The following is a 25068-nucleotide window of genomic DNA, read 5'->3' on the forward strand; positions in this document are numbered from 1 at the left end:
GTATGTGTTCACCAGTCAAAGAGGGAGGAGAGGGCAATGCCAGAGTCAGGTTTAGATCTCAAACTGTACAGTTGACTGGGGGAATCCAGTCACCTTAACCACCGTATCTTTTTATAGTCACACTGCTTAATATTTTTAAAGATTCATTGGATTTGTCATTGCTATTTATGCATATCAAAAGTAATGACTTTTTTGAGACCAGCAGATGGCTTAATGGTTACGTCACTGGACTTCCACTTAGTCAACTGGTTCGAGTCTTGAACCTTGTGACTTGAAACTCATGCCGGGTGCGTGTGTGCATGCCCAAGATCCAAGATCCTGAGAGGAGAATGAGGGAGAAGGGATTGTGGTGTGGCCATCCCCTCTGGGGAGTGATTTCTCGCTTTCTCTCCATCTCTCCAGTTAGCACATGTGCCCTATAGCAAAGATCTCTTTTTTTAAAAAAAAGTAATGGCTTTTCTAGCAGTGAACTTTAGTAAGTTTCCCTCCCCTGCCTTCAGCATGAGGAATGAATGTATTCATGATGAAAGGACTTTTGACTTGATTTTTTTTTCTTTTTGCTCCATGCTCACGGACACGTGGGACTAATTTTTTATCTCTATCCTAAGCATTCCTTTCCAAATTAAAATAATTTAATAATATTGGAAAATGGGCATTCCATTTCCTTCTAAATGGTCAATCTTGACATTGTCACACATCAGTAAGTATTGATTCTGCCCCTTTTATTCTTAGCATTGTTAATTCTTGGGGTTAATGAAGATAGCATGTACAAGGATCTTCAAAAATGTATGGAAAAATGCATATTATGACAAAACTGCAAAAAATTTCAGCTTTTAAAAAAATTTCCTATAGGATGCATGTGCTTGCCAGTGAGACAAGGGTGATGGATATATGAGAAAGCATCCCTCCAGGGGGGATGAATATGCTGCAGTCCCTTCTCTGTTGTCGGGATTTGGAGTACACACACATGCCCAAGCATTTTTTTTTTTAAAAGAATTATTTTATTTAACTTTATTTTAATTTGACCAGAGAGACATAGAGAGGGCAAGTGAAAAAAGCAAGCCACCAGGTCTGAGACTCAAACTGTGGTTGACTGTGTGGGAGTGTCCAGCACTTTAACCATCATGCCACCTGCTGGTCCTCCAGATATGTTTTTAGGCCGCCAGGTCTGGGACTCAAACCACACAATCAGATATGTAGGATCCAGCCACCCCACCCACATCAGTTGCTGATTTCAAAAGTATTTTTTTAGTTATAGGGTGCCTGTGCTCACCAGAGACAGACAGAAAGGGAAAGTGAGGAATTATCTCCCAGGAGGAATGCCCATGCCACAGTCTCATGGAGACTTGGATGCATGCATATGCCCGGGCATGTTTTTTTCAAGCCACCAGGTCCAGGACTTGAGTGGTGCAGCTGGCCATCCGGGATCCAGCAGCCTTAACCACCATGCCATTGGCTGGCTCTGAATTTCAAACATTTTTATACCAAAATAAACTCGTTCTTTAGTTCCATTTTTCCATGAACTGTGTTTTTTTTTTTTTTTTTTTTGCCAGAGGGTACACTCCCCAAAGAGAGGAGGAGAGGGAGAAGGTACCGTCCCCCCAATGGGAATGGTCACATTGCAGGTGTTTCTCCATTTCTCCATCCCTTTAGGATTTGGGGTAAACGTGCCATGTGCCTAGTGTGCTTTTAAAGCTGCTGGAGAGTCCAACTGTGCAGTCGGCCATATGATATCCAGCTCCCTTAACCACCTAATGGGACCAGCTCTTCCCATGAATTTTTTTGAAGTTCCCTCATATTACCTAGCTCTTACTGAGATTTGAAAGTTGTCAAAATAATGGCTGTTCTTTTCCTGAAACTTGTATTTTGTTGGAGGGAGGGGAACTAAGGGTCTATCAGAGGTGGAAGGACTAAGCTGAGGCACCCTCAGTTGACAGTCTCATGGCTGAGGGATAAGGTGGTAGGACAGGAGTTAGTTCTGAGGTTGGGCGTCACTCATACATGCTTCCCTCCTTTCTTGGAGGTACCCACAGTTGCTGGTTCCTTTGTGTCAAGAGTTATTCCAAGAATATTAGCAGATATTCATTGTTTTCAATAATACAAAACATTCAGTATTACAGTACTTTTTTTTTTTTTTTTTTAAATATTGAACAAGGTATCTTGGAAAATTGCCAAATGGGCACTTAGGAGTTCCCTCATTCTTTTTATAACTGCATGCATTCAACAAATAACTTGAGTGCTTGTTAAGCACTGGATATCCAGTGAAGAACCAACCACTGTATGTGACTCCTTGACTGCAGTGTACCATAGGTTAACATCTAGGGTATTTGGGTGATATTCCCTAAGTTTCCTGGCTATTTTAACCCATGGCACCTGCATATTTTGATACAAATGTGCTTATTTCTGCCTAGGAGAAAGTCTTCAGAGTACTGCCACTAACATGACCACTTTGCCAATATTTTAACTATACACCTGCAGTGAAATGGCCCATTTGCATCACTCTCGCCACTTTAAAACGTGAAGGAGCCAATATGAGGAAAACAGATTCACTGGATTACACACATTCAAACAATTCACTGAATGCCATTTGGGATTTGAGTGTTCAAACAGTAGCAAAGGCCTTTCTGCTCCAAGAAGTTGCTGGAATGTTCCTTGAGAGAGGTGTGCCATGATAGGTAGGCTGCAAGCTGGCCATGTGGTAGTCCAGTGTGTGTGAATTGGAGACCAGAATAAATGGAATCGTGTGCATGTAGTTGTATCCCACGGATACCTACAGGGATCTGCGTGTCTGTTGTAGGCAGTTCCCTCAGAGGGTGGCCTGGGAGACCTACCTTCAGCCTGGTCCCAGCCTTGTCTTCCATTTGTCCAGTTCAACCATGCTTCATTGGGGGGTCCTTTCTCTGGCAAGAATATGTGCCCTCTGGCAATTATATTTTTTTTAAATGGTCAATCAATAAACACATAGGGCCAGACATGGTGGTAACACTATTAGACTCATATGGGTAGGTCCCAGGTTGCATTTTGGAGCTTCCCTATATACACTGCATGCGTGCACACCTGTGATCTAGGCTGGCAGAGGTTGGGAAGGATCACCATGTGGGATGGATCACCATGTGAGAGCCCTTTTGCGGATACCTGTCTGTCTTTCACGGAAGAAGTAATACATTTATTTTAAATTAAAACAATTAACAAATTAACTTTATTAATAAAGAGTTTATAAAGCCAATACACAAATGCCAAGGTTCAAAGTTTAAAAAAGGAACTCACAAACACAAATTAGTGCCCTTCAGACACATGGTGAGACCAAGGGAAAAAAGTGAAAACAAAATAAAGTAGTTCTTTTCTGTGTTGTCAATACCAGGGAAGTATCAATATCTAGAGACTAGACTTTAGTGTCAGGCAAATCTGGGTTCTGAAATTGTAGCCTCAGGCATCAAGAGGCCTGTGACACTAAGTCACTCAATTTCTCTGAGCCTAAGATTGCTCTCCTGGCTAAAGTGTGTGTGTGTGTGTGGGGAGGGGGACAGGATGTGGTAAGGTGCTGACAGTACAATGCACATAATTTGGCACAGTGGCTGGCGGATGTCAGATTCGGGACTGATTGCAGGACCCAACTGCAGAGCATGCAGAGCACATCCTCAAGGCTGGAGCCCTAGAAAGGTACTTTTTTTTTTTTTTTTTTTTTTTTAAATTATTATTTAAGTAGCATTTACCTGGCACAGTGCAAGAGGTCAAAACCTTGCTAGGTAGGTGGTCTGTCAACATGCTGTTTGAATATTTGCCCTAAAGCCCCAGGCTCACAATGAATGGAATGAACTAGCATAAGTCTTAGATGCTAATGGTTGTCATGTTTACCTGTTTGTGGTGGTAAGGGTGACAAGCTAATAAAAGCCTTAACTGGTACTTTTACTGGAACTCTTGGGGAAAATGTATCCTCTTTTGCAAGTCCTTTTCCTAAGCCATATGAGCTAGGTTTGTCACCAAGAACCATAACAGTGATGACACAGTTGGTGGCGAACTGAAATGCAGTGCTGGAAGCCATGTGGCCAACTGCAGGCTCAAATCCCTGGTCAGCCTGAAATGTGCTAGGCTATGTAGACACAGCTAGGATCTTGAGGAGCAGGAGGCCTAGGGAAAGGGAATTGCCTTGCGATGAAATCCCCACCCTCATCTGCATGCATATGCTTTCTATTAGGAAAAAAAAAAACTTTAAAACATGTAAGACTGCATAAAGATTTTAACATTTTTTTAAACGTTTTTTTTGCCATAGGGTGTGTACACTCACTGGCGAGAGACAGAAGGCAAGTGAGAAATCATTTCCTGGGGGGGAGGGGGGCTAGCCATGCCATAATCCCTTCTCCATTTTCCTCCTGGGATTTTGGGTACATAGGCACATGCCCCTCACATGATTTTCATGCTGCCCAGTCTGGGACTCACACTGTGGTCAGCCATGTGGGAGTCCAGCACCGTAACCACACCACCTGCTGGCCCTGAGTATCCTTATTCTTAGGAAATGCATACTAAAGTATCCACAGGTCAAGTGTCACAATGTCTGCATGTCTATCAAATGTTTCCACAAAATCAATGGGGCAATATGTGGTATAGTGGTTAAGGCGCTAGACCATGGTTTGAGTCCTGGATCTGGTGTCTTGTAACTCACACCGGACCCATGTTTTTAAGTTACAGGATCCTGGGAGGAGAGTAGAGAAGAAAGTACTACAACATGGCTTTAAACCATTGGGGGAGATTTCTTAAAAAAAAAAAAAAAGTGTGTATATCTAAAGAAAGCGAATGTGTATGTTTTAACAACAACGTAAGTGAAAGGTAGAAGGATGTTCTCTGTAGTGTATTTCAATTTTCTATAGCTTTGAAAAATTTCAAAACAAGGAAAACAGTGGAGGGCATAAAATTAGATATGGGAGAAGGGCAAAACAGAAACAAGAAACTTAAGTTATAAAATGGGGTGAACGGTAAGGAATAGTTCTATGAGGAGAATAAGAGGCTGACAAGGCTTCAGAACAGCCTTGATAAACTAGGCAAGCCAGAGGGGGCCAAATCCGGGCTGAAAGCAGCCAGGTGGTACTGGCAGGGCGGCTCCCCTTCCTACAGCATTGGCTGGGCCCCACACAAGCCTCTCAGGCTCCAGGAAGTTGCTGCTCTTGCCCAAATGACTGGTTTATGGGGTCTCTGTTGTAGAAGAGTCTGTTACTTACCTACACTTGATGCCAGCCATTTCTCTCCCAACCAATATGGTTAAGTGTGAACTTGTGAAATACGTATCTGGCCTTCATCCCATTCCCGACTTATGGATCCTAAACCCCTCAGAATCTCTGGAGTGGTGTCTCTTGGATGCTAATGAGAGGACTGGTGCCTAGGGACCCTAGGCAGCTTCAGGATGGGAGCTGGTGCCAAGAAAAGACCAGAGGTCTATCAACCCCACTTCTTAACACCTGGGTAGGAAGACCGGGTGACTGTTGATGCCCAGTGATTTAATCCATCAATCTTACGTGATGAAGCTTCTATGAAAACCTGAAAGGACTGGGTTCAGGAAGTTTTCAGATAGCTAAACACAGAGAGGTTCCTGGAGGGTGGTATGCCCGTCTAGGGAGGGCATGAAAGCTCCACACCCCTTCCCACATACCTTGCCCCATGAATCTCTTGTCTCCTATGGAATATCCTTTATAATAAATGAGTAACATGAGTACATGTTTTCCTGACTTCTGTGAGATCTAAGCAAATGAGTCAGACCTGGGGTAGGGGGCGAGTTGAGCAAACTCCAATTAAGAGCCAATCACTCAGAAGCATAGTAAACCACCTGGGGCTTACGATCGATTGACACCGGGATGGCAGTCTGGTGGGACTGAGCCCTCACCCTGTGGGCTCTGATACCATTTGCAGGTAGTGTCAGAGCTGAGTTCAGTTAGAGGGCGTGCAACAGGTATATGCTGGTGGGGAGAAATTCTCACAGACGAGTTGGTGACTGGGTAAGTATTCTGTGTCAAGTACTGAATGACAGAACAGGAAAAACACTTTGGCTTCTCCATATTCTAGTAAGATAAGTAGACTGAAGTTTGTCTCATTCTCCACCTGAGGACAGTCAATCACCCTATTAGTTTTAGGTTGCCTGAAATAACCATTTAGAACTGGGAGAGAATCCAGAAGTACCCTCTATGCAGACAGATCTTCTAGGTGGGCAACAGCACAAGGCACAATCCTACCGTGTCCCCCCTCTCTCCCATGTAACAAATCCTTAAGCATCTATCAGCACTGCTTCAGAATTATGATTTTGAGAAAATGGCAAAAAGAGCTGACTCTCTCCCTGTCAGGAAGAGGAAGATCAGAACCTTCAGGAACACTTACAAAATAGGGGGAAAGGGGGAAAGGGTCTAGTAGGAACTGTGCTGGGTCAAAAATAGTTCTAGCAAACCCTATCACTCTTCAAACCAAGGATTCTGCTCTGTCTCATTTTTGGTAAGAGATTTTCTCTCCCCCTCCTCCTGGGTCTATGCATCTTGTGGCTATAGCTGTAGTTTCATTGGCTGGCTGAACCTACATGAAAGGGCGCCTGGATCCACACCCCAAGACCTTCCTGGGCATGGTGAGCACAAGAGCCATGACCTGAGCTGGCTGGGATTGGAATGGGTCATGGAATGGAGACCCTGTCAAAGTACCCTTATCACTCTCTCACTATAAATGAACTTTTCAAAAAACCTATGCCCTATAAGGCTAAATGGGCAGATGAGGTTATGAGGTATAAGGACAGGGAGGTGGCCTCTGTCCAACACATGGAAACCAGGGCAGACAAGAGGGCTGTCTCAACAGGGGCATGGCTGACTGTCCAGATGGCCACTTTGACTACAGCTGATCCCTGATTTACGATGGTTCAATTTATCATTTTTCTATTTTATGATGGGTTTATTGGAGTATTAAGTATACACGTAAAAGATATTTTCGAGGGACCAGCAGTTGGCGTAATGGCTATGTCGCTGGACTCCCATGTAGTTGACCGCGGTTCACGTCTCGGACCTGGTGGCTTAAAACTCACGCCAGGTGTGTGTGCGTGCGTGCCCAAGATCCCAAGAGGAGAATGGAGGAGAAGGGATTGCGGCGTGGCCATCCCCCCTGGGGGGTGACTTCTCGCTTTCTGGCTCTGTGTCTCTATCTGGCGAGCGCACGTGCCCTATGGCAAAAACCTCTCCAAAATAAAAAAAAAAAGGTTATTTTCGACTACAACGGGCCTATTGGGATATAATCTCATCATAAGTCGAGGAGCATCTGTACAGAATAAATAAAATCAAAACTATTTTATCAATCATTTTCATTAGACGACAAACTTGGCTATACTCAAAGTCAAATATGACCACAGTTGGCAAAAAGATGACTTTGGGCCCAGCTCCAAATGTTGATATCAAGTCCCAGTACAGATTAGGCGCATGAAGAATTGGAAGGAAAAAAGAGACGCAATTAATTATCAAACTTTAATTGATAGACTAATCTTACAGGATAAACAATAAGACAGCTAGTCAAGGTTACACTTTAAAAAAAAAAAATCCAGCAGCGCAAATCTAATAGACTAAATACGTTCATCTCCTCCCAAACAGGCATTTGATATAAAAACAGAACCAGAACAGAGCGTACACCACAAGGAAACATGGTACTTACATATAGTGTCAAATAATTCTGCAGAACTCTTTACGAAAGAAAAAGTAAGAGGTTTTTTGAAATTTAGGAAGCAGTAGAACCACCCAGCCTGGCAGGTAAATCTACCAGATGTTCTGCACATTAGAGGGCTCCCAACCACCTGTAACTTCAGAAAGGCCACTAGGCCCTAGTAAGAAGAAACAGGTGCCTATTCGAACTGGAGATGACTTTATCACAAAGCCTTAAGACAAAGGGACCATCCTTTTCCAAGACAACAGGCATGAACAGAGGCAAGGAGTGAGAGAAAAAGGTCTCCCTCAGCAGATGGGTGAAAAGAAAGCCTGCCCTTGCATGGCCCTTGGCACACTGAATCTAACCCCTTTCCCTTTCCCGCCCCAGCAAAGAAAGGGTGGGCCAAGTGCAAGAGCCCAGATGGCTCCTCCAGGCACATGGTTAAAATGGTAAGAAGAAAGCAAGCCTCTTCTGGGTGAAATATGGCAACTTTTCTAAGACGTGGCAATGTGGCAAAGTTAATCTCTTTGGCCCTCATAAGGTAAAGCAGCAACTAAGGAGCCTACTGAAGGCCTCGCATGGGACCCTACTGTACGTCCACAGATTATAAGAAAGTGCATCCTCAGCTCAGTTAAACTTCATTTTAAAAAGAGCTATTGCTACTTGCAAAAGGCCCATCATGGATCAAAACACTTAATACCAAAGAGTTCTATCAACTCCTGACTCTGTCTTTCTCGATTCTCTGATCTGACCAACAAAGCTGAGGGGACCCGGCTCACCCAGGTCATGATGTCGCATTACTCTGCCAAGTTGCCTCACGGAGGGAAAGAAAGACATGACATCTGAGCAAAGACTACAGGAGGATCACCAGTACAAATCCCAGGAGAGAAAGACCACCAGGAGGCTCAAAGCGTTGTCGACCTGGCAGAGACGGCAAGCCCTAGCCCTCCCTCCATCTCCACTTCCAGGTAATGCTGTTAAGAGTCCCTACCAGAAACCAGCTTCTCCTTTATCCACCTGCACATCCTCTACCACAGTGAGGGAAGATCTGGTCCCCTCTGAGAATGAAGGAATTGTACAGAAATAATCCTGAAGGAAAAAAAAACCACTGTGGTGCTACTGAAGGAGAAGAGTATTTCAACCTGCTTACACGGACTTCGTACACTCCAGACTGTAAGAAATACATGAAGACACTGTTCACAGGACTGAGTGACAAAAGAGTGAATACTGCTGCGACCCCACCATGGATCTCAACACTTCTCCCAGGGGCTTCTGGTGCTCTCGACCTCTGCTCTCCCGAGAGCTTCCAGTAAGGTCTTCCATGCAACAGGGTCAGGAGCCAGAGCTCAAGATTGCTGCAATAGCAAATTATGTGAGCTCTGTAAAGCAATACTCGAACAGCTCCATACGAAAAGATGTCATTTACATTATTATTTATATATAATATCTCCAAGTAAGTAAAAAAGCACCATTTGACTTAAAATAAAAAGGCTCACACAGGCTTTGGTCCTCTTGAAATGACACCAGCCTGAGTGAGAAGCGATTTGGCCCTTGGGGAGCAGGAGACGATGGGACGCGCGCTCTCCCTGGGAGGAAGGGATGTCACACAAACAGGGCACGTGGGGAAAGCTGCCAGACGGGCCTCTGAGGGCGGCGCTGCAAGTGAGGCCAGTCCGGAGACGGAGACGCCGCTTCAAGGGCTCCACAGTGGGCGTGAGGCGCTGTTGGGATGTGTCCCTAGGAAAGGGGTTGGCAGACAAGGGCAGTCTCCAAACCAAGACGATGCTCTACTCGCTACGTGATCATTTCCTCTGTGATCTGTCAACTGCACAGGGAGGCTTGGACAAGAAGCAAAGCAGCACTCTTTCTCCAGGAGCTACAGGCCGAGTTACTGGTTCCTTTTTCAAGGGATGAAAAACAGGCAGTTTCTTGGATGCTGCACTCCACATATGTACTTATGCCCCCAAAAAAGCAGAGAGTAGATTTTCCTGCCCAGATGCATAACTTGGCATTGACTACACCACAAAAAGCAAGAGTCTGTCTATATGGGCTGGATTCCTGAACTACAGCTTAGAAGGGAAGGGCGCAGATCATCATTAACTGGCTCACAAGGAATAGTCATCTTAGGCGAACACATGCTAATACGTTTCACAGAATGAGGGGTAACAGCCTAGAATCCAAAACGTGAAGTTTGGAAAATTTCTCGCCAAACCTTACTATGAGAGCCTGCATCCAGTGAGAGGAGAATTGCAAAGACAGCAGCAGAGAAACAGCAAACAGCACAAAGGATATCATTCACCAAGAGACTTTCCCTCATTTCAGAGTCAATCAAGCCATCAGGAGACCACAGAAGTTCACGTGTATGAAGAACACACGGGCTAAAACCAGAAGAGGGTGAGCTAATCATGAAAGCAATTTATCCCATTTTTGTTGCTGAAATAACATCGGCCAACCCACTAGGGGACATGTCTTCTAACTGCAAAAGGCAGCATCTCTGAACCTGGGATAAAGGACACTTGAACTTAACACATGAGCAGAAGGACCAAATGGAGAAGCATAATTGAAATAACCATTGGACTGCTTATGGATTTCTTGAAAACTTCCAAAGAAAGAAGGTATCTGCATCTGTAGCTATATGGCTGTTATAAACGGTCTTCTCCCTGGCTCCTGCTTTCAGTGGCCTCAGTTCTGCCTGGGGGCTGGGGCTTCTAGGCGGCACAGCCCAGGTGTACCCGTGCCAGGCTAGCCTCAAAGCCAAGCCCAGTGAGAGTTGCAGACAACCATCAAGCTAGCAATGGAACTCCCCAGAGATTAGGGCCCAAAGGGCAAGACGTTTAGACAGGAGTCACTGTGAGACACTCTGCTGCTCAACACACACCACAGCGAGTGTGAGCGCTCCCTGACCGAGCCCAAACAGTTCTCCTCTCCCACCGCGCATTCACGAGAGCAGCAGCTCGGTGGGAGGGAGCCAGGAAAGGAAGCATTCATGAGGTACCACAAGAGGAACTGACATCTTTGGGTTTTTAAAACAAAAACTCAAATCTAGGAAGTGAGAAAATAAAAAAGGGAAAGAATTAAATCTGAATCGATGGACAGAAAAATATGGCTTACTAACCCCCCCTATTTTTGCATACAATTTTATATGAAACAAACAAAAAAAAACCCCAACTCATCACAACGCAGTCCAAATGTTTGCAACCAAAGATTTATGAAAATATTTCAGTTGAAATCACTTAAAAACAAAAACAAACAAAAAAAAGCTTTTGATCGTTACCTTCTCAACATAATTGGCAGATCTACTCTCAAACACACTTAAGAGTATTCCACACAACATGTTCAGAATTCAAATTTATTGATTTCCACCGTATTGACTTTAAAAATGGTACGAAGCTGACTGCAAGAAAGGGAACCGGTGATTTTAAGTTAAAATTAAGCTAATGGTGAAAGTACATCACCTCTGGCTTCAGTCACCACATCGCCTTAGATTGAATATAGATTTTTTTTGTAACAAAGTTCCAGAACTCTGAAATCCAGGAATGCTGCAGGCCTCTCCCGGCAATGTCCTTCACTTTGGGTCAGTCTCCTGGGCCAGAGGTGAAAGTGCTTTCAAAAATACTGCCATTTCCCCAGCACAGTGTCTTTGATTGCATCCACATATTGAGTTGGAACCCAGTACACCCAGTAGTAAGAGGCTTCCGTGGGGCCCAACTGAAACGCCTGGAAGGGAAAAAGGAAAACCAAGCGGTACTCAGAAGTTGGGAGACCAAGCAAGAACAATAAACACAGGGAAGGGCTAGGAAGTGAATTCATTAAGAAGGAAAGAAAAACAAAACTGTGCACATGGGGAGCATTCTCCTAACAAATTTATTTAAAAAAAAAAAAAAAAAAAAGAAAAGAAAAGAAGAAGAAAAAGGAGGTGGGAGTTAAAGCATAGCCATCCCTAAAGCAGTGGCTCTCAAACTTGAGTGAGCATCAGAACCATCTGGAAGACTTCTGTTCACAGATTGGCAGGTTCCACCCTTTGGAGCTTCTGATTCAGGAGGTCCGGGGTGGGGCCTGAGAAATGTCTAACCAGCTCCCAGGTGATGCAACAACTGCTGATCCAGAGACCACAGTTTGAGAACCGCTGCCCTAGGAAACCTGTCACACATGCACAAGGAAACAGGTGTGAATGTTCAAAGCAGCACTGTCAGACACGATAAAAACCTGGCACCAACCTACATATCCATCAGTAAGGGAACATGGAATTAAAAGTGAGGTTGCCTATTCATACGAACACTGGAGTACTTTTAAAAAAGTATGAACTGGATCCATATGGATCTACAGTTAATACTGACAGATCACAATGTCGAACCAAAAAAAAAAGCAAGTTGCAGAACAATACATACCATGATACCATTTACGAAAACTGAAAAAACACAAAACAATACTCGATCTGATCATGGATATATGTACAAAGAAAAGCATAAATAGCTGGGAAGGAGTCACGTGATATATCATGATAATGGCAATGGGGAAGGGGAAGACAAGGGGACACAGCTGCTGATAAATTTCATTTTTTTTTATTTTAAAAAAGATTTACAGCAGGCTACAACTGTTATTTCCTGGTGATGGATATATGGGTTTGTTAAGTTATTCGTTGTTTTTATAAAATTTAAATCACTTCTCTAAAAATAAAAAAGCAAAGCCAGTTTTCTAATTGTAAAATATGATGCACTAATCTGGCTAGAGAAATGGCATCTGCAAAAAGAGGAAAGTGAATATTTTCTTTAGGACAAAGGTAAAGGTGCTACTTAATGGTGTGTAGAAAAGAGAACGGGGGATATTAGGACCACCCTCGGCCAGAAACGACCCCACAGAGAAATGGGTATGCAAACTAAACCAAGGTCATCACCCTTCCACACTGTGTGCTTTTCCCCCCTCAGGTTTTTGTCAGAGGGCGCTGCACTTGCTGGAGACAGAGTGGGAAAGTCAGAAATCAACCCCCTACCCCAGGGGATGGCCATGCCGCAATCCCTTCTCGTCCATTCTCCTCTTGGGATTTCGGGCGCGCGCGCGCGCACACACACACACACACACACACACACACACACGCCCGGCATGGCATTATTTTTAAGCTGCTGGGTCTGGGACTCGAACCATGGAGTCAGACATGTGGGAATCTAGTGCCTTAACACATCAACTGATGTCCCCCCTCACACCAAGTGCTTTTAAAAGATATCCAAGATAGTTCACTCAACTGGCTTGTAACCTCTGTCACACACTGCTTGAAAACTGGGATGGCAAAGCCTACGAGGCCAAACTGGTAACACAAATATTTCAAAAAGGGGCAAAGAAGCCCAGTTAAAAATATTAAAATCTAACTGTGAACAGAAAAATAAGTAACTGAGCAGGTAAATCAAATGTCTGCAATCTTGTTTTAAAGACTAGAGAGGAAAGAGGGTAGAAGGGCTGCTGGAGGGCCTACAATAAGCCCTAGTGACACTGTCATCACTCCCAGAGCCGTGCAGCCCACATGGCCTTACTACAGCACCATCGACCTGACAAACCAACAGGGTAGGAGAGCAGGTGCTGCTGGCTAGAGAACCCGCCATGCTCTGAGCCCTTTTGACTGATTTTTCCTAAGCAAGGGGACCTTCAGTCACATCTTTCTGCTATGGACTTTTTAACACCAACCCCCACGGCCAGGCCACTAGTTGTTCCTGCTCACTGGAATGAGGCCAACACAGCTATGTCACTACCAGCTGTATGCTGATACCTGCCCCTGGAGGATACCTGGCCTTACACTACTACAGCTCAACTCAGGTCCCTGTCACAGTAACTCTGGAGTTTAGAAAGCTAAACCTCAGTTTTAAAGTGGCCCTTCTGAATAGTGCTGGGATAAAGGAAGTTTTGCCTAAGCTACTCATTTTACTGAAGCACTGAAGTCTTTGCCATGTTCTTGGTAGACTTGTCAAATGCCTCCAAACATCTTGTCTTAGGGAAGTGTACCCTGCTCAGTAGAGCAGACCCGTATGCTGCAGATGCTCCACAGACTCTGTCCTCCCCACAGGGTCTTCAGCCACTCAACAGGTACAGCCTGGGAAGATGATCACCAGGTGTCCTCACAAACACCAATGTCAGGGGAAGATTTGGGTTTACATACGCAAGACAAAATATACAATGAAAATCCAAGTCATTCCTCCTCTTCATATTTATTTTCCTGGTTGAAAAACATTACAAAGAAGAGGGAGGCAAAAAGAGACATTTCTAAAAGACGTAAGAGGATCCATACTCTCTTTAAACTCCTGGTGAGTACAGTGTGTGTGGAGGAGCTGCAAAATAAATAGAACCAGGAATAGGGTCATGAACTCAGTTCTAAGTAGATGAAGAAAACATGAGGGCCTTAACACAGTGGGTCTTCTGAAGACTGAGATTCTTCTTAAATTAGAAAAGCTCAGTTAAAAATCCATTCCCTGCTAGATGAAGCAGAAGCTGCAGTCTAGTGAGAGGCTGAGCCGAGCCAGCTACTTACCATCATGTGGTAGTCTTCGTGTCCTTCGATAGGTTCACTGACCACATTTTTAATGGAGCCCATGGGCAATTTCTCAGTCCGCTCTAAGTTGAGAGGGATTACAATGATTACTCAAAGGCCCTCCTGTTCTACCCCTCTGACTCAGGAGTCCCTCATCAGGGTTGGTGGCTATGGGATCTACGGTCAACTCTAGTGAACTGTGCCATGCTTTCTAGGGAAATGCAATAGGACCTTCTGATCCCAGAGCCCTGCTTGGGAGCTGAGAAATCCCAAGGAGCAAGAGGGGAGCAGGATTTGACAATGAGACAATAAAGGTCTCTGAGAGCAGAGATTCATGGGAACTTCAAACCAGTTGATGGAAAAATAGAATTAAAGTATAGGTTTATTTTGATGCAAAAAAAATTTCAAAATCTATGCACTTTTTTTCATAATATGCATTTTTCCAGAAACTTTTTTGAAGATTTTGTATATATCCTTCATTACTTTTTAAAAAAGACTGATGAGTAATAAATACCCAACAAACTTCTTTGTACCCACCTTATTGCCTAACTTCAGCCTTAGCTAAGGTCTTGGGTGCCCAGGATAGGGATAGGCAAGAGGCCCAAGAACAAAGAGGCATCCGTGTTCCCCTGTGGCTCTCACAAGAATGCTTGGGTTTCTGGACTAGTTTATATATCCTGATTCTGCTCTCTGACCACCCACCCCTGCCCTCCCTTGGTTCCCCCACCCACACCATCTGCTGGTTCCCCATTTGTATTCATGCACTTAAAACATTTATAACTTCTTGTGATTAACACTTGAGATGCCACTGACCACATGGGGTCAGAAGACATTCTTCAGCAATTTAAGGACAGCGGGTAAGAAGGCAGAGGCAGCAAGGGAGGCCTGGAGTGAGAAGAGGCTGCTGGGGTGAGATGAGTGAGCAGGACAGAGTAAGGACAGGAGGGGCATGGGCACCTACACAAGACAAGCCCACTGAGAAGCAGCAGATGCTTCAGGTGCAGGGGGGTTCTAGGCGAACAGTTAAATCAGGTTGGAAAAAAACTCCTTAGAGCCTTTGTAGGAGGAAAAATCTGGAAAGAACCTGAAAATAGGTAAGCTGACAAAACAGACTTAGAACCTGGTGACCCGAGACATTTTACTTTCATTCTGCGGGCCTTGGCCTCTAAAAACTGGGGTCAGGGAGAAAAGACTTGAAGATAGTCATTCAAGCTTTGACTTTCAGGGACTCTAAAATAATGGCCCACAGGCGAGATCTAACCAGCAGTTGTTTTAAGATTAAAACTTTCTAAAACATCTTTCATCTTGAAATGTCTGGGTATTTCACACAAAAAGATCAATTTCTGGCTTCTCTTGAAAACTCTAAAGATTACGACAATCCTGGCCGCATTCCCCAGTGACGGCTGTCAGCTGGATTAGATTCAACTCCACCACGAACAGGGCACATGCTCTCCCCTGGCAGCTGCACTTGTTCACGTCTCCTGCCCGGAGCTTGTTCTTCTTGCTGTTATGCCTGACACTGCTAGTACTACCTCCTCCTACACTAGATAGCACAGAGAGACCTCGGCCAGAAGTAGTAGCCCCTGTGGGTCACTTACTCAGCAAAAAGCCCCGAGGAGAGGCCAACTAGCTGCCTGGGATGGTCATTCTACAGCAGCTTCTTGCTGACAGAAAGATGAAGCCAGTGGCAAGTAGCCAACTCCCAGAACAAGCTGTCCTATGAGTGCTTACAGCACTCTTGGGGGACAGTGAGAAGTGAGCTGCCCCCAGGCTCTGAGGGACACTGAGCCAGTGGGCTGGGTGGGAATAAAAAAATCTCAGCCTTGGTCAACCCTGGTTATGCTCCTCAATATGGCTGGGGAGTAAGGAAGCTTTCAATGGCTCAGAAGCCCCAACGTATAAGCTGTTTCCAGAGCTCTGCTTTCATGCCAAAGCAGGAAGGCAGCTGCTCCTACAAGCTAGAATAACACTTTCAGCAGGGGTACAGGAGGTTCTCGTTCTATCAGCCCCCGAGTTATCATGTGTTTCCTACACTTCATAACACGAAAATACAGGCATACCTTGTCTTATGGTGCTCCAGACATTGCCTTTTTTTCTTTTTAATCTGTAGGTTTGCAACAACCCTATAAAGCAGATCAGTGCCATTTTTTTCTGACAACACATGCTCACTTTTGTGCCTCTGTGTTACATTTTGTAATTCTTCCACTTCAAACTTTTTCATGGTTATTATATCTGTTACAGTGATCTGTGACCAGTGGTCTTTGATGTTACTATTGTAATAGTTTTGGTGCCATAAACTGTCCATATAAGGCAGTGAACTTAATCAGTGTTGTGTGTTCTGGCATCTCTATTCTTTGAGACACAGCAATACTGAAACTAGATCACTTACTGACCATACAATGGCCTTGTGGTATTCAAGTGTAAGGAAGAGCTGCACCTCTGTCTCTTTAAATTAAGTCAGAAATTATGTCAAAAGCGGAGACAGACTGAAACTAGGACCCTTATACCAGTTAGCCAAGCTGTGATGCAAATGAAAAGTTCTTAAAAGTGCTACTCCAGTGAACATGGGAACAAAGAGAGAACAAAAGTGTTATTGCTGGTAATGCAGAAAGTTCTAGGATATGGATAAAACCAGCCAGTTAGAGGATCAAACCAGCCACAGCATTCCTTCAGCCTAGTCCAAAGCAAAGTCCTAACTCTCTTCAATTCTATGAAGGCTAAGCAAGAGGAGGAAACTGCAGAAGAAAAGCCTGAAGTTACCACGTTAGTTCACAAGGTTTAAAAACAGAAGCTGTCTCTGGAACATCAAAGCGAAAGGTAAAGTAGCAAATGCTATGTAGACATTGCAGCAAGCTATCTAGAAGATATAGTTAAGACAACTGATGACGCTGGGTACATTAAATAAGAGATTTTTAATTTATATACACAAAGCAGCCTTATATTAGAAGATGTCACCTAGGACTTACACAGCTAGAGAAGTGAATGCCTGGCTTCAAAGTCTCACTACACATGCCGACTCTCCTTTAGCAGCTAAAGCAGCTAGTGACTTTAAGCAGAAGCCAATGCTCACTTACCGTTCTGAAAATCTAGGGCCCTTAGAAATTATGCTACATCTATTCCACCTGTAGAACAAACCCTAAATGATAGCATATCTGTTTACAGCATGGTTTACTATTTGAAGCCTACTGCTGAGATCTACTGCTCAGAAAGCAGATTCCTTTCAGAATACTGCTGTTCACTGACAATGCACCTGGTCACCCAGGAGCTCTACAGAGATATACAAAGAGATTACCATTTTCATGCCTGTTAACACAGTACCCACTCTGCAGCCCCCGGATCAAGGAGTCAGGTCGACTTTCAAGTCTTAATTATTTAAGAAACACATTTCACGTGGCTATATTTGTCATAGTGAGTGACTCCTCTAATGGGTCTGGACAAAGTCAACCGAAGCTTTCTAGAAATAATTTACCATTCTAAATGTTATTAAGAACATTCGTGATTCACAGGGTGGGGAAGTAGTCAAACTACCAACAGTAACAGAAACCTAGAAGCAGTGGATTCCAACCATAACAGATAACTTTGAGGGATCCAAGACTGTGTAGGAAGTAACTGCAGGGCAGTATAAAGAGCAAGAGAAGTGGAGCCTGAACTGCTGTAATCCCATGACAAATGGATGAAGAGCTGCTGCCTATGGAGGACTAATAAAGTGGTTTCCTGAGATGGAATCCACTCCTGGTGAAGATCTGTGAACATTGTGGGAATGTCAACAGAGGGTTTAGAATAGCATGTAAACTTAGCTGATGAAGCAGTGGCAGGGTTGGAGGGGCTGACTTCATTTGAGAGTTCTACTCATGGGAAAATACTACCAAACACCATTCCATGCTACAGAGAAACCTTTGGTGAAAGGAAGAATTGACTGACGGAGCAAACCTCATTGTTGTCCTATTTTTAAAAATTGCCACAGCCGGGAACCAGCAGTTAGCGTAATGGCTATGTCGCTGGACTCCCACGTAGTCGACTGCAATTCAAGTCCCGGACCCGGTGGCTTAAAACTCACGCCAGGCGCGTGTGCGTGCGTGCCCAAGATCCCAAGAGGAGAATGGAGGAGAAGGGATTGCGGTGTGACCATCCCCCCTGGGTGGTGATTTCTCTCTTTCTGTCTCTATGTCTCTGTCTGTCTGGAGAGCGCACGCGCCCTATAGCAAAAAAACCTCTCAAAAAAAAAAAAAAAAAAAAAAAAGAGGGAGAAGCAGTGAAACATTTGGGGCCGGCAGGTGGCGTGGTGGTTAAAGGTGCTGGATTCCCACATGGCCAACCACAGTTCAAGGCCCGGACCTGGTGGCTTGCTCTGTCACTTTCCCTTTCGCTCTCTGTCTCTAGCCAAATTAAAAAAATAATAACAACAACAAATGGGATTAAATAAATACATATTTTTTTTAAAAAATTGCTACAGCCTCTCCAACGTTCAGCAGCCACCACACCTATCAATTAGCAGCCATCAATATCAAGGCAAGATTCACCAGCAAAAAGATGATGTCTCTTTGAAGGGTCAAATTATTATCAGTGCTTTTTAAGAATAAGGTGTTTTTAAATTAAGGTACCTACACACACCTTGTGTTTTTTAAGCATGTTGCTGTTGCACACTTAATAGACTATAGTATAGGGTAATGATAACTTTTATATGCAACGAAAAGCCACAGAATTCGTATGACTACTCTATTGTGATAGTAGTTCCTTTACTGTGGTTGCTTGGAACCAACCCACAATATCTCCAAGGTATGCCTGTATTTATTTCTGCAAAACCAACAAACACATTCTCAGCCCCCACCCTAAACCCCCTGCTCGCACCTACCTTCCTAGCCATCATGTCTTCTAGGATCACCCACAGCAACTACCTTTAATTAGGCTGCTCACAAATAAAAGTATTGGGTCACTGGGAAAGTCATGACGCATTTTTTTGCATAGAAAAAAAAATAATAACAACAACAAATGGGATTAAATAAATACATATTTTTTTTAAAAAATTGCTACAGCCTCTCCAACGTTCAGCAGCCACCACACCTATCAATTAGCAGCCATCAATATCAAGGCAAGATTCACCAGCAAAAAGATGATGTCTCTTTGAAGGGTCAAATTATTATCAGTGCTTTTTAAGAATAAGGTGTTTTTAAATTAAGGTACCTACACACACCTTGTGTTTTTTAAGCATGTTGCTGTTGCACACTTAATAGACTATAGTATAGGGTAATGATAACTTTTATATGCAACGAAAAGCCACAGAATTCGTATGACTACTCTATTGTGATAGTAGTTCCTTTACTGTGGTTGCTTGGAACCAACCCACAATATCTCCAAGGTATGCCTGTATTTATTTCTGCAAAACCAACAAACACATTCTCAGCCCCCACCCTAAACCCCCTGCTCGCACCTACCTTCCTAGCCATCATGTCTTCTAGGATCACCCACAGCAACTACCTTTAATTAGGCTGCTCACAAATAAAAGTATTGGGTCACTGGGAAAGTCATGACGCATTTTTTTGCATAGAAAAATAAATCATGACTTTTCTGATGACTCAATAGACGTCTAGCAAGAGGCAGGAAGCCTATGCATTTTGGCGAGTGAAAGCAATAACGGAGAACTATGCAAAATCATCTACAAAGCTGACAGAGGTGGGGCAGCTAACTACTGACAGGGTGGGGTGAGGGTGTATGGTGCACGGATGGGACAGGCTCTGCAGAAAAGAATGGCCTAGTAAAGGGCTCGAAAGCCCTTGGAAAACCCTGAAGAATTTGCAGACTTGCTTTGACTGTACAGTTAAGAGTTAAATGTGAAATGAAGAATATAGCAAGTTATCCTAAGGCAGAAAACCCAAGTGTTATTGGCATTTCAATCTTTGTTTGCTTTAAGAACCAGCACAAAGTCGAAAATGAGAAACTTACTTTCGTGTTTCAGATGATACAAATCTCACTTCCCACCACCCCTGCCCTGGTTACTCTCTGTAGAACTGTGGTCCCATTTTAAATGGCCTGTCCCAGAGAGCAACTGACCTCAGATCGTGGGACCCCCCTATACTTTTCTTTAGCATTTACCTCAAACACTGAATACCTACAGTTGGCCAGTAACAGGTGAATTAGGCATGTTCGGTTCCCTCCAGGAATCTAACAGGGACAGACAAGTCAGAGAGTAATGAGTGCTCTGAGGATATAAACAGAGCACTCTATGAACAGAAGCGGCAGCAATTCATTTGGAGGGTGGGACAGCTATCAGGGAAGGCTTCATTAAGAGGACATTTAAATAGGACCTTAGAAGATTTTATTAACAACAAGGAATGGGAAGAAGGTAATGTCAGGTAAGGGCACAGCAGGGGCAGAGACAGGGAGCTGTGCGAAGCATGATGGGAAGTTCAGGGAGTGATGCACTGAAACACACAGGGAAATACACAGGGGAAAATAGGGCCCATGGGGCTGGAAGCTAGGTGGGAAATTTAAACTGGGGTCCACTGCTGAGAATATAGAGCACTAGGTTTGGGCATTTAAACCTGGCCTAAAGAGTCAAAGGTTTCTGAGCACGAGAACTAGTGACAAAAAGCAGCATGGAAGACAGGACAGAAGAAAACACAGAAGGGGCAGGAAGATAGTTTAACTTGCTTGTAACAGACCGAGTTTAATAATGCTAAGAGCCTTAACTGGCATGGCAGAGTGGCAAAGAAAGGGACACAGACAATTCTGCAGTGCAGCTGACAAGACTGTGTAACCATCTGGAGGAAGGGAGAGGGAGGACAGTCAGACATTTCCCAGCAAACAGCAAGGCTGATCCAGATACCGTGCACAGGCAGGGGTGGGGTGGGCAGGGAGCATCCAGCCAGGGGGGAGGAACAGGCTCCCAGGCAGCAGTTAGGAAAACTTCACCTATTACAAGGGTCAAATTCTGACCTACAGGGGCCAGGCAGATGACATAAATAAATGAACCTGGCTACATAAAAGACAGTGGGACCAGGAGGACTGTAGCATAGTCCGCTGGGAACTACCTCTTGGCTCTAGCCAATCCATGTTGTGTGAGAACTCAGGACTAAGATGACCAAATCTTTTGCCTTTTTTCAAGAGAAGCCAAAAAAAAGGTCAGAATAAGTGAAATCTTTCCATTTTTACAGATTGTGTGCAAAACCCTTGTCTGTGGAACAGACCTGGCCCTTGGGCCACATGTTTGGAACCCCTGATTTTGTGTGCCACTGAAGAGCCAATATTTGATGGACTGACCCCGAGATCACTGAAAAGAGGGAAAAGGGCCCAAACAAAAGGCAAGCATCTAAAAACAAATTCAAACGCCAGCAGCACGCCAAGCACAACAAAGAGAGGTTTCAGAATGAGAAGCAGAATTGCACTCAAGAATGAGTGCTGCCAGGTGCCTGAGGCAGGCAGTGAGCTGGGAAGGGGAAGAGAAGAATTACATACCTTTAGTGCCGATCCACAGCTGATCCTGTTCTAGCTTAAAGGTGAGTCTCACTTTTCCTCCAGACTTATTGTACATGCCAGATAACGGTACTGTGGGCAAGCGCTCCTGGAGGCACAAGAGCATGGTAAGAGATGGAGGGACTATCAGGCAGAAGGAAGAGCAGGGACAGGATCTGAGGACACAATGAGTGCACCTCAGGAAATCAGAAGGCGAGACTGGTTCACGTTCAGAATGCTGAGCTATCTGGCTTACCTGGGCACCCTTAACAGATGGCATCACATCTTCGGGTTTTCCTTTATCCAACACTTTCCTGTGTTGCTACAACGTAAGTCAGAAGAGAGAATTAAATCAGACACTTGACTACACTTAGTCATGTTACTACCTCTCTGACAGACAGGATGAAGAAAGCCTTAGTGTTTTGGTTCAAAAGCTTTTGAAGTCTATGGACTGTGGGTCCTTGGCGCTATGGGACAGGGCTGGGTAGCAGAACTTTCCGTGACGATGGAAATGTCCTGCGCCTGTGCTAGCCATTGGTCACATGTGGCTAATGAGGCACTCGAAATGTGATCAGTACAACTGAGGAATCAAATTCTTAATTTAATTAAGAACTAATTTTAATCAACTCTATAGCTACTGTTTTAGATGACTAATTCAAAAAAGTTTTCCTCCTTTGTTCCCGACCCCAGAAAAAAAAAACAATCACTAACCGAGAGGATTAAACATCATGCTAAAGAGAGTCACAGGGTGTTACTCTCCTGATGGGTAGAAAATGACTGTCACTTCTATAACTTAAACTCCCAAAGGAAACCGAGATGCTGCTAACCAGCCTATCTGCCTAGCGGGGGCTTTTTTTCTCCCCCAACAAAAAAAAAGACCCAGTCCACTGCATAAGTCTCTCTAACCCTATCCTCGACCCTAACTAAACAGAAAGTTTAAAGAGCCACATTTCCAAACAGAAATGCTGGTCACTCAATAACTCGACACTGAAGCTTCTACCCTCTCAGCCCCTATGCTGAGGACTTAGAGGCAGCTCATTATGGGTTCTAATTTCATGCCCCCCAAACAGCTCTCTTGCCTGACCTAAATGCCTAAGTCTTGTCTCTTCTCTCTCTGTGGCTTTATAGGTGCAGTCGCTACCTGGCAAGGTAAAAATCGTGGGCCAATGAATGAGTCGAGGGTAAAAATTTAATCAAACTTAAGCATCAAGGGGTCGCCAGCCAGCTCAAATCCTCACTGGTATGGCAGAAACCCTCTGCCTGAAATAAACTCAACACTGTCACACTGTTAGCAAAGGTCACCCTATACATCGGTCCCATATTCCTGAATAAGCTGAAAAAAGCTAAGGGACTATATCCCTCTCATCAGGTCAAGTTATGCCTTCTAACTGGAATTAGGGAGAGAAAGCAACATGGGTTAAAAGTGTAATTTAAATACTGCCTTACAAGTACCTTTTGAAGGCTTTTCCCTACACAGTGGAAAACAGTTCCAGGCCTGTTAAGCTACCATTAGTAATTCAAAACCTGTATTTAAGGGGCATGTTATACTCCAAGGGTGTGACCGTGGGAAGGCTCGCTCGGGTCTTACATACTCCTCTTTGATATTTCATACATGACAGAGGAAGACAAAATGGAAACGAGTCCATTCCAATAGTCATGGGATATTATGATCCTGCATTGGGAAAAGTGTCCAAATAAACACTTTTTAGATATTAATATAGGTTTACAATCTGTTATCTGAAACCCTATAAACAGATGTTTCAGATTTTAGACTTTTAGGACTTTTATAAAGGTAACATAGTTTTAAAATATAATATCTTCCTTGGGGTCTGGGGCGGCACTCTATTACCAAACATGTTGATATTTCTATAGCAAAATATGGGTATTTTTATTAATTCTGACCAGGATTTGATATTAAATTTATAAAACCACTTTTGGCTTTCAGACTCCTTGAATTTTGGTAGCACGTACAAGGGATTAGAAATCTTTAACACCAGGCACCAGCAGCGGTGCGGTGGTTAAGGGTGCTTGACTCCCACATGGCTGACTGCAGGTTCAAGTCCTAGACCTGGCGGCTTGCCTTCTCATTTTCCCTCTCTTTGTCCCTCTCTGGTCAAATGAAAAATAAATAAAACAATTTCTTTTTATTTAAAAAATAATTTGTAGCACTAAATTGTGTCCTCCTTTCACTGTTACTCATATATCTTAGTGTCTACACTCACTAAAACTTTTGTTGGTTCAACTGATATATTCTACTTGAAACACAAGTTAAGTTGGGAACACCTGACTTCCTGGAACACTACTGAGAGCAGCTAAGAGGCTTGACCGCAACAAGTGGAATTTCCTGCCTGATAAGACTGCAAGTGATGATTCTTTCAACCTGTTCCACCTGCAATAACAATCTCACTTTTCTTAGATATGAAAATAATTTGAGCCATCCCAAATGAATAATAGAGAATGTGAAAAATCAGGCACCCATTTATGGAGCAAGAGCAAAAAAGAAAAAAAACAAAAACAGTGCAGTTATCTTTCTATTAGACTTCATTTGGCTTTCTAAAAACAGTCAGTTTTAGAGGAACCTCTGAAAGCTGTTGATCTCCATGCCTAAAGTAGGGGGAACACAAACCAAACACAAAAGTAATAACGTGTACAGGATGGGGCTTAATTCTAATACTGCCTTTTTTCCCCCCTGACACTGAAGAAAAAAACCCATGTCTGATTCTTTCCAACACCTAGTCTGAAGCCTCCCTTGACCAAGGCCTTATCCTAAAGTAGGTAGACTTGAGACACACTGACCCGCAGACGAGACAAAGTTGCAAATCTCAGGTAGTTGTCACCTCCACTCTGCCGCACCCAACTGCTGCATAAATTTCCATCATGGGCCCTGTCCGAAAAGGAGCTTATTCTAGGGAGAATATAACCAGCCAAGGCTCGAGAGGACTAAGCCTCAAATTTTCCAGAACCAAGAAGCACATGATGGACTCACTTTCTGCCGGCAGAGAGGCTCCTTCTTGTTCTCTTCGGCCTTTGCATCCTGCTGTGCAGCATCTTTGGGTGTGTTTACTGCTAAAACATCATTTATCGTGGAGCCAACCACCATGATCTTGGCCCCACTGGTCACTTTCATTTCTCTCAACGTCTTATCCTCAGGCACGAGTCCCTTATACATGACTTTCTGCATAGCAGGCGGGAGACCTTAGGAAAAGGTAGAGGACAAAGAGTGAAAGCAAGAAATGAATAAGGTCTGGACAATAGCTCTTTGGTAACAAGTTGGAAAATGAATATTGACTCCAATACCCAAGAGCTTTGTGAATTTGGGCAATTCATAATCTGAGCCTCAAGTTTTGATGAGATCAGATCCTTCTGTAGACTTGTTTGAAGGATTAAGAAACAGGGCAAATGTAGACCATTTAGTGCACCATCTCAAGTTCAGTAATTGCTCAATAAATATT

At 43.8% G+C, this 25068-nt stretch overlaps 1 protein-coding gene across 1 annotated transcript in view; it reads right to left on the reverse strand.

Moving 5' to 3' along the window:
- Positions 1–7477: 7477 nt before the first annotated feature.
- The window catches only part of UBFD1 (ubiquitin family domain containing 1), a gene marked incomplete at its 5' end in the record, with an annotated part of 18431 nt that continues 840 nt past the window's right edge, over positions 7478–25068 (reverse strand). Inside the window, 5 exon segments of the mRNA XM_014587739.2 lie at positions 7478–11370; positions 14168–14250; positions 21620–21725; positions 21873–21938; positions 24603–24811. Coding sequence (XP_014443225.1) covers positions 11260–11370; positions 14168–14250; positions 21620–21725; positions 21873–21938; positions 24603–24811 — 575 coding nt within the window.

Source organism: Tupaia chinensis, unplaced genomic scaffold (assembly GCF_000334495.1).
Source record: "Tupaia chinensis unplaced genomic scaffold, TupChi_1.0 Scaffold000231_2, whole genome shotgun sequence".
Lineage (NCBI taxonomy): Eukaryota > Metazoa > Chordata > Mammalia > Scandentia > Tupaiidae > Tupaia > Tupaia belangeri.